The sequence below is a fragment of the Ornithorhynchus anatinus genome, chromosome 19 (genome assembly GCF_004115215.2).
Source record: "Ornithorhynchus anatinus isolate Pmale09 chromosome 19, mOrnAna1.pri.v4, whole genome shotgun sequence".
NCBI classification, from domain to species: domain Eukaryota; kingdom Metazoa; phylum Chordata; class Mammalia; order Monotremata; family Ornithorhynchidae; genus Ornithorhynchus; species Ornithorhynchus anatinus.
The window spans coordinates 6,628,856-6,643,812 of record NC_041746.1 but is presented as its reverse complement, the minus strand read 5'-3'; the positions used below and the strand labels follow the sequence as shown (position 1 = coordinate 6,643,812).

General features: G+C 47.7%; 1 protein-coding gene across 1 annotated transcript; it reads left to right on the top strand.

The window, feature by feature from the left end:
* Positions 1 to 5,819: 5,819 nt before the first annotated feature.
* On the top strand, positions 5,820 to 7,511 carry CCDC185 (coiled-coil domain containing 185; the record flags this gene model as incomplete). The annotated part of the gene is made up of 1 exon (XM_001512250.5): positions 5,820 to 7,511. A coding segment is annotated over one exon (1,578 nt), but the record flags the coding sequence as incomplete, so codon positions are not given.
* Between the last annotated feature and the right edge of the window lie 7,446 nt (positions 7,512 to 14,957).

The following is a 14,957-nucleotide window of genomic DNA, read 5'->3' as shown; positions in this document are numbered from 1 at the left end:
TCAGTACCTAATGGCCAATCCCGATCCCCAAGTGTGATCGTGTTGCTTGAGGCTCACACCTTCCCACCACTGGCAAACACAGAGAAATTTCCACAGTTTCACTTTCTCCTATCATTCCTTCTAAATATCTAGCAGTCATCATAACAGTATTTATTGAGTGTCCTTGGTAATTTTGTACTGTTTAATCCTGCTCCCTTTTATCATAGGTTATCATTACTTCATCATGGTATTCATTAAACACTCCCTAGAAACACTGTGCTAATCACTGGGATAGATACAACAGAATCACATTGGGTATGTTCCTTGTTCCACAGGGAACTCACAGCCTCAAAAGGAAGAAGAGTGGGTACCATGTCACAATTTTATAATTGAGGAAACTGAGGCATGAGAAGGTTAAGCGCCAATATCAGACAGCAGGTCAGTGGCTGAGCCAGGGCTAGAAACTGGTTCTCCTGATTCCCAGACCTTATGCTAAGCTTTTCTTTCTGCTAAGATTTAGCCTACATCTTTTCTATCTGTTCTTGTATGGAAGTTACTTCATCCCCCTAAATCATCCTGCTTACTCTTCTCAGTACTTTCTTAAGATCTATTATGTTCTTTCTAAGATGGAGCTACTAGAATTGCAATTCCAGTTGAGGGCATATCACGGTTTTATGTCTTGGCAAAATTATACCTTCTGTTTTCTTTTCCATGCTCTTCCTGATGGTACCAAACATTTTGTTGGCCTTTTCGTCTGTTGCCACAAATTGAATCAATCATATTTACTGAGCACCTATTGTGTGCAGAGCACTGAACGAAGAGCTTGGGAGAATAATAATAATAATAATAATAATAATAATAATGTTGGTATTTGTTAAGCGCTTACTACGTGCAGAGCACTGTTCTAAGTGCTGGGGTAGACACAAGGGAATCAGGTTGTCCCACGTGGGGCTCACAGTCTTAATCCCCATTTTACAGATGAGGTAACTGAGGCACAGAGAAGTTAAGTGATTTGCCCACAGTCACACAGCTGACAAGTGGCGGAGCTGGGATTTGAACTCATGACCTCTGACTCCAAAGCCCGTGCTCTTTCCACTGAGCCACGCTGCTTCACTGTACTGCACTGTAACAGAGGTAGCACACATCTGGCTAGCCAAAGGAGTTACAGTTTAGAGGGGGAGTCAGACAAAATAAATAATGGATATATACATGTGTGGTGGGACTGAGGGTGGAATGATTATGGAATACAAATTCAAGTACAAAGTGAGGCAAGAGGGAGAAAGGGAAATTGAGAGCTTGGTCATGGAAGGTCTCTTGGAGGAGAAATGATTTTAATAAGACTTTGAAGGTGGGGAGAATGATGACCTGTTGGATGTGAAGGGGGGAGAGGGTTCCAGGCCAGAGGCAGGATGTGGGTGAGGGTTCGACGGAGAGATAGACAAGATTGAGGTTTAGTAAGTAGGTGAGCATTGGAGGGGCAAAATGAGTGTGCTCATAAAAAATCAGCAAGTTAAAATAGGAGGGAGCAAGGTGATTGAATGCTTAAAAGCCAATGATAAGGAGTTTCTTTTTGATGCAGAGGTAGATGGACAACCACTGGAAGTTCTTGAGGAGTGGGGAAATGTAGATTGAATGTGTTTGTTTAGAAAACTCAGCCAGGCAGCAGAGTGAAGTATGGATTGGAGTGGGGAGAGTCAAGAGGCAGAGAGGAGGCTGATGCCAGTAGTCAAGGTAGACTAGGATGAGTGCTTGAACTGAGGGATCCGCTATAGATTCAGGTTAAAAAATGAGCATTTACAGGGTCTTCTAAAGGTAATTATTTGAAGATGTAGCCACATAGTCAATCAGGGAACCCCCTAGGCAGTATGTCTTCAATTAAAAGGGTTCTTCCAGTTCAAACCTGTCCGTTTACAGGAGCGGAAGTGTTTTCAGTGAGTGTGTTGGGTCAATTCCTTACTGATTTTTTTGAACATCCTAGTACATGCCTTAGGGTGGAAAAAAAAAAGAGTAAGCTAAATGCTTGCATTAAGTGCCCAGCTAGGCCTTAGGACAGTGTGGCTCTATGAATACGTCTAACTACTATTCCTCTGCCCAGGAACTTGATCCTAAAGTCTCGGCTGTTATTTTTATTTATTTATTTTTTGTGGGGTATTTGTTAAGTACTTGCTATTTGTCAGGCAGTGAACTAAGCACTGGGATAGATACAAACTAATCAGATTGGACACAGTCCATATACCTCCTGGGGCTCACAGTCTTAATTCCTATTTTAAAGATGAAGTAACTGAGGCACAGAGAAGTTAAGTGGTTTGCCCTAAGGTCACACAGCAGATAAGTGGCAGAGCCAGGATTACAACCCAGGTCAGAAGGACTCCCAGGCCCGCGTTCTATCCATTATCCCACACCGCTTCTGGTTCCTGACAGGACACTCCATTAATAGCAGCAGCACCAGTCGGACCTTATTAGAGTACTGGGTCTAAGTTTAATCATCATATTTTTCAAAGGATATTGAGAAACCAGAGAGGGTTTAGGAAAAGTGGTAAAAAAATGATTAAAGTTTGAAAAATAGATTCTATGAGGAAAGTTCAAAGGAATTCGGATTATTTATCCTACAGAAAAGAAAGCCAAGGGGTCTTCAAGGATAAAAAGATTTTTATGAGGCTGCTGGCTGTTGTTCTCCATAGTTACTGAAGCTTGAAGAAGTGGAAACGTTCTTAAAATAAAGCAGGACATGAGTACTCTTGTCTATCAAGGTGATAAAACACAAAAGAGATTTCCAAAGGAGGCTGCAGATTGTCCATCCCTGGAGATCGTTAGAAAAAGAATAGTTGGTTTAATTATTCATCTTCCTAGGAGCTGGACCAGATCATCTCTTGAGGCCCCTCCCCAGTCTAGGATCCTATAAATCTAAGAAATTTGCCCATATTTATATTTAGACCAGAACAACGACAGCCACACATCAGGAGGGGCCTGTCTGAGGCCCAGTCCCAGCCCAGGTCCATCAGTCTGGTCTCCCTCCTAATAATGTTGGTATTTGTTAAGCGCTTACTATGTGCCGAGCACTGTTCTAAGCGCTGGGGTAGACACAGGGGAATCAGGTTGTACCACGTGGGGCTCACAGTCTTAATTCCCATTTTACAGATGAGGTGACTGAGGCACTGAGAAGTTAAGTGACTTGCCCAAAGTCACACAGCTGACAAGTGGCTGATCCGGAATTCGAACCCATGACCTCTGACTCCAAAGCCCATGCTCTTTCCACTGAGCCATGCTGCTTCTCAGCTTCTCAGCGCTGCCTCTCTAGGAGTGCTCTTCCCTAAGTTCAGGCTACGAAAGAAGTAAAGTGCTTTTACTGCACTCAGCCTGGCCACAGATGGCATCAGCGTTGCGGGCAATACTGACTGTACTGCAAGCTCCATGAAGCCAGGGATCCTATTATTTTGTACACTCCCACATGCTTAGTACCACGCTGTGCGCTCAGTAAACTCTTAATAAATACCACTGACTGATGGATTGTTGTACAACTTCAGCACTTGATACCCCACCCCCAGCCCAACAGCACTTTTTTTATGGTACTGGTTAAGTGCTTACTATGTCTCAGGCACTGTACTAAGTGCCGGGGTAGATACAAGCTAATTATGTTCTGCCTTTTTCCTATTTTAATGTCTGTCTCCCCCTCTAGACTGTAAGCTCCCTGAAGGCAGGGATCGTATCTCCCAACTCTATCATTTGCACTCTCCCAAGCACAGTGCTCTATGCACGGGTATTGCTCAATAAATATCATCGATTGGCTCAGATGCCTTCACAGAACTGCCAAGACTTGAATCCTTTGTGTTTTGGTACCAGCAGACTTCCTCCTGCTATGCACCTGGGGGCATGAACCTGTTTTAAAATAACGTAGTGGGCGGCATAATGTTTCTCACCAGAAAGAAAGCTTGGCTTCTGCTTCATTCCAGTTGAAAGTGCAGACAGAGAATTAACTACATCACAAGTCTTTGGGTTTCCCCACTAAAATTGGCCTCAATCGCCCCAACTGACATTCACCACTCAAGTGGATTATTTCTAAGGCGGAGACTGGCCCTGGAAAAGCTGAAGGGATCCCTCAAGAAAGCAGCGGGGTCTAGTGGAAAGACCCTGAGTATGTCTGAGAATTAGGGGGCCTGGGTCCTAATCCCAGCTCTGCCACTTGCCTGCCGCTGGACCTTGGGCAAATCACTTGACTTTTTTGGGCCTCATCTGTAAAGACAGGGATGTATATTCTCCCTCCTCCTTAGACCGTGAGCCCTGTGTGGGAGGATATCTCTAGTTGGGTTATTAAGCTCTTATAGCCAGTGCCCCAGTTATTCCTGCTGGTGGTCAGAACACAAGGGCTGTCTCCCCCGTTTAGACTGTGAGCTCGTTATTGGGCAGGGGTGGTCTCTGTTCCCGAATTGTGCATTCCAAGCTCTTAGTACAGTGCTCTGCTCATAGTAAGCACTCAATAAATACCACAGAATGAATGAAACTGTAAAATGGGGATTGAGACTGTCCCCCTCTGTCCAACCCGGATTTGCTCGTACCTCCCCTAGCGCTTGGTACAGTGCCCAGCACATAGTAGGCGCTTAAGGAATACCACAATCATTATTATTATCGAGCGATTGAGGGGGTCTAACCTGAGGGGACGGTGCCCGTTACCTATTAAGCTCTTAGAGCCAATGCCCCGGTTCTTCCTGGTGGTGGTCAGGACCCAAGGTCTGTGTGTCTCCCCGATTAAACCGGGGGCCCGTTACTGGGCAGGGGCGGTCTCTATCGGTTGCCGAATTTGCATTCCAAGCGCTTAGTACAGTGCTCTGCACACAGTGAGCACTCAATAAGTACCTCTGAATGAATGAATGTGTACAAGGGGGATGGAGACTGTCAACCCCACGTGGGACAGAGACTTTGTACAACTCGGAGTTGCTCGAACCTCTTCCTGCGCTTAGTACAGTGCCCGGCCCAAAGTAAGCCCTTAAGAAATACCATAATCTTTATTATTATCGAGCGATTGAGGGGGTCCCACCTGAGGGGACGGTGCCCGTTACCTATTAAACTCTTAGAGCCAATGCCCCAATTCTTCCTGGTGGTGGTCAGGACCCAAGGTCTGTCTGTCTCCCCCGATTAGACCGGGAGCTCGTTAGTGGGCAGGGTGGGTCTCTATCCGTTGCCGAACTGTGCATTCCAAGCGCTTAGTAGAGTGCTCTGCGCCTTCCTTCCTTCCTTCCTTCCTTCATTCAGTGGTATTTATTGAGCGCTTACTATGCGCAGAGCACTGTAGTAAGCGGTTGGAATGCACAATTCGGGAACAGAGACCACCCCTGCCCAGTAACGAGCTCCCAGTCGAAACGGGGGAGACGGACAGTCCTCGTGTCCCGAGCACCAGCAGGAATAACTGGGGCTGCTGGCTATAAGGTTGGATGAATTAGCCGGCGGGGGGGGGCGGGAGGGGTCCCCCGCCCTCCCCCGGGGCCGGTGAGGTCTGCAGGCCCGCTGTGACGTAGGCCGAGGTCAACAGAGCCCCGACGGGAGCGGGCGGGCCGGCAGTGCGCCAGGACGGGCTCGGGGGGCGGCTGGACTGCTGTTGGGGTCCGCGGGGCCCGGCCGAGGGCAGCGAGTGCGGGGCGAGGGGTCGGAGCCGCCCCGCCGGAGGGATGGAGCGGGCGGCCCGCCTCGCCCGGCTGGCCTACCTGGACCTGTGCGGAAGCCAGCCCCCCGGCAGGGGGCGCCCCTCCAGCCCCGCCGCCCAGCCCTCGCCGGACGGACGCGGCCCGGCGCCAGGGGGCGCCCCCGAGCCGCGCCGGCCCGGCCCCGGCCCCCGCCCCCGCCCCCGCCCCCGCCGGCCGGGGTCACCGCCGGGGTCGCCGCCGGGGTCGCCGCGGGAGAGCCGCAGCCTGACCGAGGTGGGCGGCGGGCCCCGCAGGAGGCAGCTGCCCCGCGGCTGGAGGCCGGAGACGGACGGCGAGGCCGGGGCCCGCCCGCTGCCCAGGAGCTACACCCCCGCCGAGCCCAGGCCGCCGTCCAGGAGGTCCCCTCCCCGCCAAGGAAGGTCGCCCCCGGCCGCGCTGCTGGGGGACCACGTCCCCGGGGCGGCGGGGCAGGACGGACGGGCCTCGGGGGACGACGACGACGACGACGACGACGACGACGACGACGACGACCCGGAGGAGCGGAAGGAGGCCGCCGGCCAGGGCCGGCGGGACCGAGGCCGGGCCTCGGTCTGCCGGGCCGCACGGGCCGGGCGACGAGGCCCGGGCTCGGACCAGGAGGCCCCGCAGACCCCGGTGTCGCCGCGGGACAGGAAGATCGTGGCCCTGATGCTGGCCCGGCACGAGCGGGAGCGGGAGCTGCGGGAGCTGCAGCTGCGGGCGGCCGAGGCCCGGGAGGAGGCCGAGCGCCTCGACCGGCGGGCCCGGGCCCGTCGGCAGCAGCAGCTGCGGCAGCAGGTGGCCCAGAGCGGTCAGCGCTGGCGGCGGGACCGGGACGAGCGGCGGGACCGGCTCCGCCACGAGGAGCGGGACCTGCGGGACGGCAGGGCCGAGGACCTGGCCCGGCGCGAGGGCCGGTGGAGGCGGCTGGCGAGGGAGCAGGAGGAAGGCCGCAAGCAGAAGCTGGAGGGGGCCAAGGGGCGGGCCGACCGCCGCAGGAGCGCCCAGCGGCTGCTGCTCGGGGAGAAAGAGGGGCAGGACCGAGACCTCCGCGAGCGGAAGGGCCTGGCCGCCGAGGAGAAGCTGGCGCTGGCCCGTCGGAAGAGGTCGCAGACCGAGACGGAAGGCAAGAAGAAGATCCAGGAGGTCAACCGCGCCGCCCTGGTGAGCCACCGGGCCCGCCGCGCCCAGTTGGAGATGCAGGTCCAGGCCGAGGCCTCCCTGAAGAAGCTGTCCCTGGAGCGGAGGTTCCAGCGGGCCGAGGAGATCCATCAGCACCTGCTGCAGGAGAGGCACCGAGAAATCCGAGATAAGGCCGTCAAGGAGGAGGCGCAGCAGCGGCTGGCCAAGGCCCGGGCCGAGGAGACGGAAGGGCAGAAGCAGCTGCGCAACAGGTTGCTGGTGGAGATGAAGGACCAGAAGATCCAGCAGGCCTCCAGGGTCCTGCAGAAGAACATCCGGGACCGGGCCCAGAGGGTCAAGGAGGTTAACGGCATAAGGGAGAAGAACCACTGTTTACTGAAGCAGATGGCCGAGGAGGAGGAGAAATGCCACCTGGAGGGAGTCCGAGCGGCCATCCGAAGGAAGGAGCGGAAGATGGACCAGATCTCCAGGGAGAAAGGGGCCATGGTCGAGGAATCGAGAAAGATCGCCAAGGCGTCTCTGCAGATGAGAGACGGGGTCAGAGCCCTACACAGCCTTTCCTTCGATCAGATGGCTCTAGAGGCTCAACTCAACGCGAGCCTGCATACGCGCAGCCAGTGAGGTGCCGACCGCCGGCCCTGACATCCCGTCGCGCCGTAAGATAGCGACACGTTCCTTCTCTATAACTTGAATATCAACTGGCATTGATGATATAAAGTGGCTTTTCCCTCTCTCCCCCGGCCCTGCCCACTTCCTTCTCATGAATTCCTTTTAGCCGTGTCTTCCATTGTTCAAGGAGCCCCTGGGGGTTGGGGGAGGAAGGGATGGAGAGGGAGGGATTGGAGACAGCTCCTGTTTTATGGCTTTCGCGCTCTGTATGAAAAGGAAATCCTCATCCTCAAGTCTTCATCGTCTTGAAGATGAAAATAATCAATCCATCGGTGGTATTTATTGAGCGCCTACCGAGTGTAGACCACTCTTCTAAGCGTTTGGGGTTGTCCAGTGCGACCGAGTTGGCAGATGCGATCCCTGCCCACAAAGCAGCTTACTGTCTGCAGGGGAAGTCAGACCTCAAAATAGGTTAGGGATGGGGAAATAATAGAATATAAAATAATAGCTAAAATTTATTTGGATGCATCAGGAGAAGTAACTCTTTGGATCTGTGGACCTAGAAGCTTCCACAAAGATCTAACCACCACAGCCCAGGCAGTGATATTTATTCAACAACTAGTGTGTGCAGAGCATCAAACTAAGCGCTTGGGAGATAAACGATGGAAGTAAAAGGCGTGCCCCGGGGGTATATACTATCTAATGGAGTAACTTGCAAGCATAAGATGCTGAACAAATGTGAAAATGCTTTCACGGGAGGTGGCAGAGAGGAGGGAAGAGGGATTCGGGGAACAATCGACGGTAAAACAGGGTAGAGTAAACAGTGAAAAATCTTGAGTCTTTTCAGAAATTAAGGTTAAAAACAGAGTCTTGTAGAAACACGTCTAGATCAGACCATGATGTAGGTTACTTTTTACATGAAGTTTTAAAGTACAAGAATTACTTTCTTTTTGACTCTAACAGTATCCCTGCCCTGCCCCCCTGCCCCACTATTTGAATTGACTCCAGTCTTGCCTTTTCACTGGTGAATGATTTTGCATTTTACAAAAGTGCTGATTTAATTTAGTATTTCCATATCTGTATCTACCCTAAGTCTGCACTGACTGTAAAGATCTTTAACTACCTCTTTCAGAATATTTGCAGAATCGACAATCTTTAAACAAAGAATGGTTCTGATTCTTTGAAAGCCTCATTGTATACTCATTGATTGTGTCTTAAAAAAAAAAAATTCTGGGCATAGTCCGACCTCGAGTTCAGCCACAACCAAATCCATTTTTAATTGTAATTGCATGTGGGATCTGTATAGCTTTGTTTACAGCTAATTTTTCTGTTCTCCAAATGCAGTTAGTTTGCCTTTGATATTTCACATGCTATTAATGAAATGAACTTTGATACCAATTTTCTTTCTCCCTTTTATTTTTCAAGGTTAACTAGAGGTTGGTGTGTTGGTTCTTAAAAATCAAACACAAACCTCCAGAAGGACCCTCATCTTGTTTTCAACTTGGGCCTAACAGATGTGAAGTGCTCATTCTCCAAAAAACTTTTTGTAATATTGGCTCTCTCTAAAGGGAAAATGTTGTAGAGGGTGTGAAGTTCCTCGAGAACTGGGAGTAGATCTTTGCCAAGCTATGTAAATCTTATAAAAGAGTCTTCCATCAAGAGCATTGGATGAGCTTTGGTCTCAGGCCCAAGAACCTGGGTAAAGGAATCGATTACCATGGCAGTGGTTTAGGCAGTATCTCTTGCCCTTTTTCATTCCTGCCAGTTGAGTGGCCACTGATGGCACTTGGGAATATTAGACAGTGGGTCAAATGTGATGTTGTACGTGCCATCTTGTGGAACTGTGCCAAGTTTGCCTAAACCTGGACTGTTGCTCCTGGGGAGATCCCCCCATCGCTTACTCCAGAACCAATGCGTTCCCTTCCTAGATCCCGGTGAATATGGCACCACAACCAGGAGGTGAAATTCAGAGGCAGGAGCCCAAGGTGGTGGGGAACTGGATGCCGAAAAATAAAATACCACGCATAAAGAACACACATGAGGAGCAGAGTGGTCTAGTGAAAAGAGTGCAGGTCTGGGAATCAGAATACCTGGGTTCTAATCCCAGCTTTGCCACTTGTCTGCTGTGTGACCTTGGGCAAGTCATTTCACTTTCTCTGTGCCTCATTTACCTCATCTGTAAAATGGGGATTAAGACTGTGATGCCCAAGTGGGACGTGGACTGTCTCCAACTTTGTATCTACCCTGGTGCTTACTACAGTGCCCGGCACATAGTACGTGCTTCACAAATGGCATAAGAAAAAAAAGAGAAGGCTGTACCACTGATAGCCGAGCTGTCCAGCAGGCATTCCCCTATTTTTGGAGCTGTGACTAGACTTCAGGTCTCCTAGTTCCCAGATCCAGGCTCTTTCTGTTGGCATTCCCTCAGTGAATATCTGTTGATAATAATGATTACTGGGCTCTCAGTGTAATAGAGGGGTGCACGGAACAACATTCTGTGCCATCCTCTCTTGGAGGGCTGTGTGTGTGTGTGTTTGGGGGAGGGGGTTGTTGGAGGGGGGAAAGTAGCTGTAGGTTCCATACTGTAGCCCAGAAAGATGCTGGGCTGCCCTTGATGTTAACACACAGTGGAAGTTACATAGCTTACGCTGCCATTTTATTTTAAATACTTTCCGAGTATGAGTGTCCTTTATAAAGTCCTGTGGTTTTCTAAGTGCTTCACAAATACAAACTTAACAACATCATTTTCCCTTTTATGAGGTCGGTCAGCATTGTACCTCCCCGCCAGCCTTGAACACATTAATATCAACTACACCCATTTCCTAGCACAGTCCCTGTCACATCACAAAGGATGTAGTAGAAACTCAGAAATGATTGATCCTTAATGGAAATATAGGATTTACTCTCTATCATGAAACCGGAATACAAACACCAGCCTCAAAGAGATGAATTATATGATAGGGAGGAGGTGAGTGAAATGGTCTTTCTTCTGGAAGATAGCAAATAAAAAAATTGTATCCATTCCCCCATTAAAGTTGGAGGTAATAGAGCCCACTGAAACCCCAACCTTACTTCCCTAAGCCCTTAATAGAGTTCTCTGTACCCAGTATGCCTTCAATAAATACCACTGATTGCCTCATTCTTTAATTGTTTTACTTCCCCCCTAAGTAAATGGGATGTAGCATGATCCCAATAAAGGAAGAAGCAGCGTTGGATACAATTCAACAATGATTAACCCCCATTTTGCAGAAGAGCAAATAGAAGCAGAAAATTGAGCCGTTTTGAGCGAAGATCACAGAGGATATCTGGTTCAGACGCGTATTAGCACTCGGTACCCAACCCTCTGAAAATATGGTGGCACTGCTCTCTTTTGAAAACCTAGATTCTGACCAAAAAATGCAGTCTTCTCCTTTTCCTTAGCCACTTCTGGTTTTATCATTATCAATGGTATTGAATGCTTACTGTGGTTTTACTATGAATTTTGTCCCAAGTAATATATCTATTTGATTTTTAAGATGGTGAGAAGGCCACCTGAATATTGGGGACTTACTTTAAGATATGTTTAAAGGAATATGTCTGAGGATGTTTCATTTTATATAAAAGCAATAATGGTAACTGAAGTGAGAGTCTAGAAGAAATACCATGCTATAAAAGATTTCCCAGGCCATGGATTGGTCTTGTAATTGGATGGTATGGCTAACAATTTTAATGAAAAGAATAGCTCAAAATAGAATCCTTTCCAAGGGCCATACTGCCATAAAGTGGCCCTCTCTTTCAGGCCATCCTTTATTAAATTAAAGTGTTTGTAGAAGGGTCTCACCTGAATTTCTATTCAGATCAAACTAGCATGTGGGGATATGTTTTTCTTTCAAAACTTTGTGCCAGCAGCAGAACCAGACTATAGAAATGGAGTAGTCTGGCTCACTAATTCTGCTAAGAACTGCAAATAGTTCATGAGGGTCTGGTAATTATGTAGTTATGCAATTGGGTAGGGGAGCTTCTGGGGATATTTATCATTCAAATAATTAAATGCTTTATTTCTCCTTCATGTCCTGCTTTGCTTAAGAGCTCCACCAATAGATTATAAATTATGTGATTTTCATGTTATGACTGTGAGAAGGGCTTGTGAAATAATTACCTTTAATTAGTCCTTTCCCAAAATTTGCTAAAGTAAAAGCATGTACTGGGAATCCCTCTTAAATACCATCATTAGTAATAGGACCGTAAGCACAAAACCACAGGAGACTAGAGGGCAGGGGGAACGTCAGGACGGACAAGTCTGAGACTAAGATAAACATGAGCATCTAAGTATCAGAACAGTTTTATCCATAAGTGCCAATTAGACTTTATTAGTAAGAGTAATTGAGGAAAAATCAACACAACCTAACACATATACCTAAGTGCAGTGACGATTGATGATTGAGCTAGGCACTCCGCCAGTATGACCTCCTTGCCTGATAAAGCATTTGCCTAATTCAAAAATAAGCTTTGGACCCCCAAAGTCATTCAGCAAACATGAAAGATTCCTTCAGTTCATTAAGCAGAACCAAAAAGATGTAGGGGAGAATCAGAAAAATCACAGGAGAGAACAGATGGAAAGTTATCTCTTTCCCTTAAGCTTGGCTAAAGAAGATATCATGACTCCATAACCCTCACATGTCGTAGTGGATAGAGCACGGGCCTGGGAGTTAGAATGTCATGGGTTCTAATCCCGGCTCTGCCACTTGTCTGCTGTGTGACCTTCGGCAAGTCACTTTACTTCTCGGTACCTCAGTTACCTCATCTGTAAAGTGGGGATTGTGACAGTGAGCCCGCTGTGGGACAGGGACTGCATCCAACCTGATTTGCTTGTATCCACCCCAGCACTTAATACAGTGCCTGGTACATAGTAAGCGCTTAACAAATACCATAATCATTATAATTATCGTTCCTTTCCCCCTATTTTCAGAAATGATTTCTGTGGGCTCAGCAGTCCAAAATCTCCTTTCTGAATGAACCAGACTGTGCAGCTTGGTCTGCAGTGGAGATTTTGGAGCTCTTCCATGTTACAGGTTACACCCGTGAACTCATCTGAGGCCACATTACCTAGTGTGAGATTCATCTCCTGTTGACAAGAAGTGATTTAGAGAGGGGAAAAATAGAGTCCAAAATACCCTTCCAGCCTTCGTGAGTCCTCAAGCCTCTCCCACTCCTCACATTCCTCTCTTAGTATATGGAAGCCCAGCCCCCTGAAAGTTCAAGTCCCTGGATTAGGGTGTCAATTCATCTGGCTTTTTTTCACACAATCCAGTTTTCAGCTTTCCTGTCCCCTGTCTAGTATGAATAAGGCCCTGGATGCCTTTAAATCCAATATCTGATTTTAATAATAAATTGTGCTTATTGTGAATACGGGACTCTTCTAAGCGCAGGGGTGGGCACAAGATAATTAGATCGGTTACAGTCCTGCGTGGGCTTACAGTCTAAGTAGAAGGGAGAAGAGGTATTGAATCCTATTTTACAGATGGGGAAGCTGAATCACAGAGAAATGAAATGACTTGCTTAAGGTAGCATAGCAGAGAAGTGGCAAAGCCAGGACTAGAACCCAGGTCCTCTGACTTCCAGGCCCATGCTCTTTCCATTAAGTTTCCAGTCTCTCCCTCCCTCAGCTACTGCCACCAAGTCCCCAGGTCGGAAGCCGTGGTTGGATTCACAAGGACCCGGTTAGGGAGGGGGCTAGGGATCCTCCCAAAGAAACACTTTAGGTTTAGGTTCATTTGGATGGCAACTATTGCTTATGATGTCATTAAAGGATAATGCCGTGCTGATGTCACACAAGCAGTCATGTGTGATTCCAGGTCCGGAATCCTGGAGGGCCACCATTGGACATCCTACCCCAGAAGCTCCTCCCAGTGGCCTGTTGTTGGACCCTTTTGCCCAGTCTGCTAGAGGGAGGAAGCCTTACCTTTTCACGTCCTCGCCCAGAGCACTTTTGTAGCACACCAGAGGGTACTAAATGTTGAGTTAAATTGCCCAACTATCAGCACGTCCAGTGGGAACTGCCACCACTGCAAGTGGGTGGTCGGCTCTCCAATATATCAATCTCAGGTTCCCGCTGAAGCTACAATACAAGTATTTTTCAGACTTGGTTTAAGAGCTAAACAGTCAGCCAAGAAGAAGCAGTTTGGGAAATGGTTTTTGTATAGTCATTTACTATACGGCACATTCATCATTATTCGGTACAAAGACGGAAGGAGGGAGCAACTGATCTGCTGGAAGCTTTCAAATGAAAACTACTAAAGCACAGACCATGTAAAAGTGCACCAAGCATTTCAAATTAAGACTAACACTTTTCTTCCCTCAGCAAGAGATGCACGGGAATTGGTTTGATTGGACACCAAAGTTCTGCTGAAACTCTCTCAAGCTATTTTGGCACCAGTGATAAATTAATGCTAATGTAACTTTCTTTGCTATTTACTTTATCAAATATCATCAATAATAATGTTCCATTCTTAAGTCAAATGAAATATGGGCCTGCCTTTTCCCAAGGTATTAGTGTATGTTTTCAGTGTAACTTATTTTCCAGCAACATAGGCTGTCTTTCCTGCTCAACAATCTTCCTTTGAACCTTTCTTGCTCTAACTCTAGATCAGTAATATCCTAAATAAAATAGGGTTAATTTGTTATAAAGGTCCTTAATAGGCCTGTCTACATGTTTTGCCATCAGTAGATCCTATAATACCATCATGTGGGCTCCCTGTAATTAGGGACTATGGCTCTTCACTGTGGTGCACATCCCAAGTGCTTAGTACAGGGCACTGCACCCAGCAGAGACTCAATAAATCCGTTTACTACTACTAGTGCCCTCTCCTCACAAAATGGAGACTAGTATTCCAAAGGGTAACTAGTAGAGTAAATGTGATTGTCCAAGATCAAAATGGCACCATTACTGGGCACTTAGATTAAACAAAGAGGACTGACTACACTTTTTTTTTTAACTTGCTGATTTGGTTTCTCCAATGACTAGGCTAGCCCAGTTAATTTAATAACAGTACTGCATATTTTGAAATTTCACAGGATCTTTTTTCTCCAGGAGATGGAATCTCTTCACATAAATTACTTCATCACAATAATCCTTGAAATTTAGAAGGAGCTCAGTTTTATTATCCTCACTCTGAAGATGATGAAATTGAGGTAGAGAACGGTAGAGATGTCTGGCAAATGTCACAATGGGGTTGAATCTAGAATCTACGTCTCCAGTCTCCTAATTCAGCGTCTTTTTTACAAGACCAAAATGATGCTTCAGTTTTCCTTTGAGTAGATGGAGCCAAGAAAACAAGCAAAACCTTTGTTTCTGCCTTCTCCCAATTAAGAAGATTGACCTTCTCAGCTGGAAATCACCCAATTAAGAGAAACAGGTTTTTATAAATACATCCACACATGTACATCCACTGCCATGCCCCACCAACCCCCAACTCCAACAATTTTCCCAGTTGCCACTTTCACAACAAATAATCTATGGGTATATTTTGTTGGCACAAGGAAGCTAGGAGAAACCCAATTTCAAAACATATCTTTCTTCAACTTCCCTCTCTA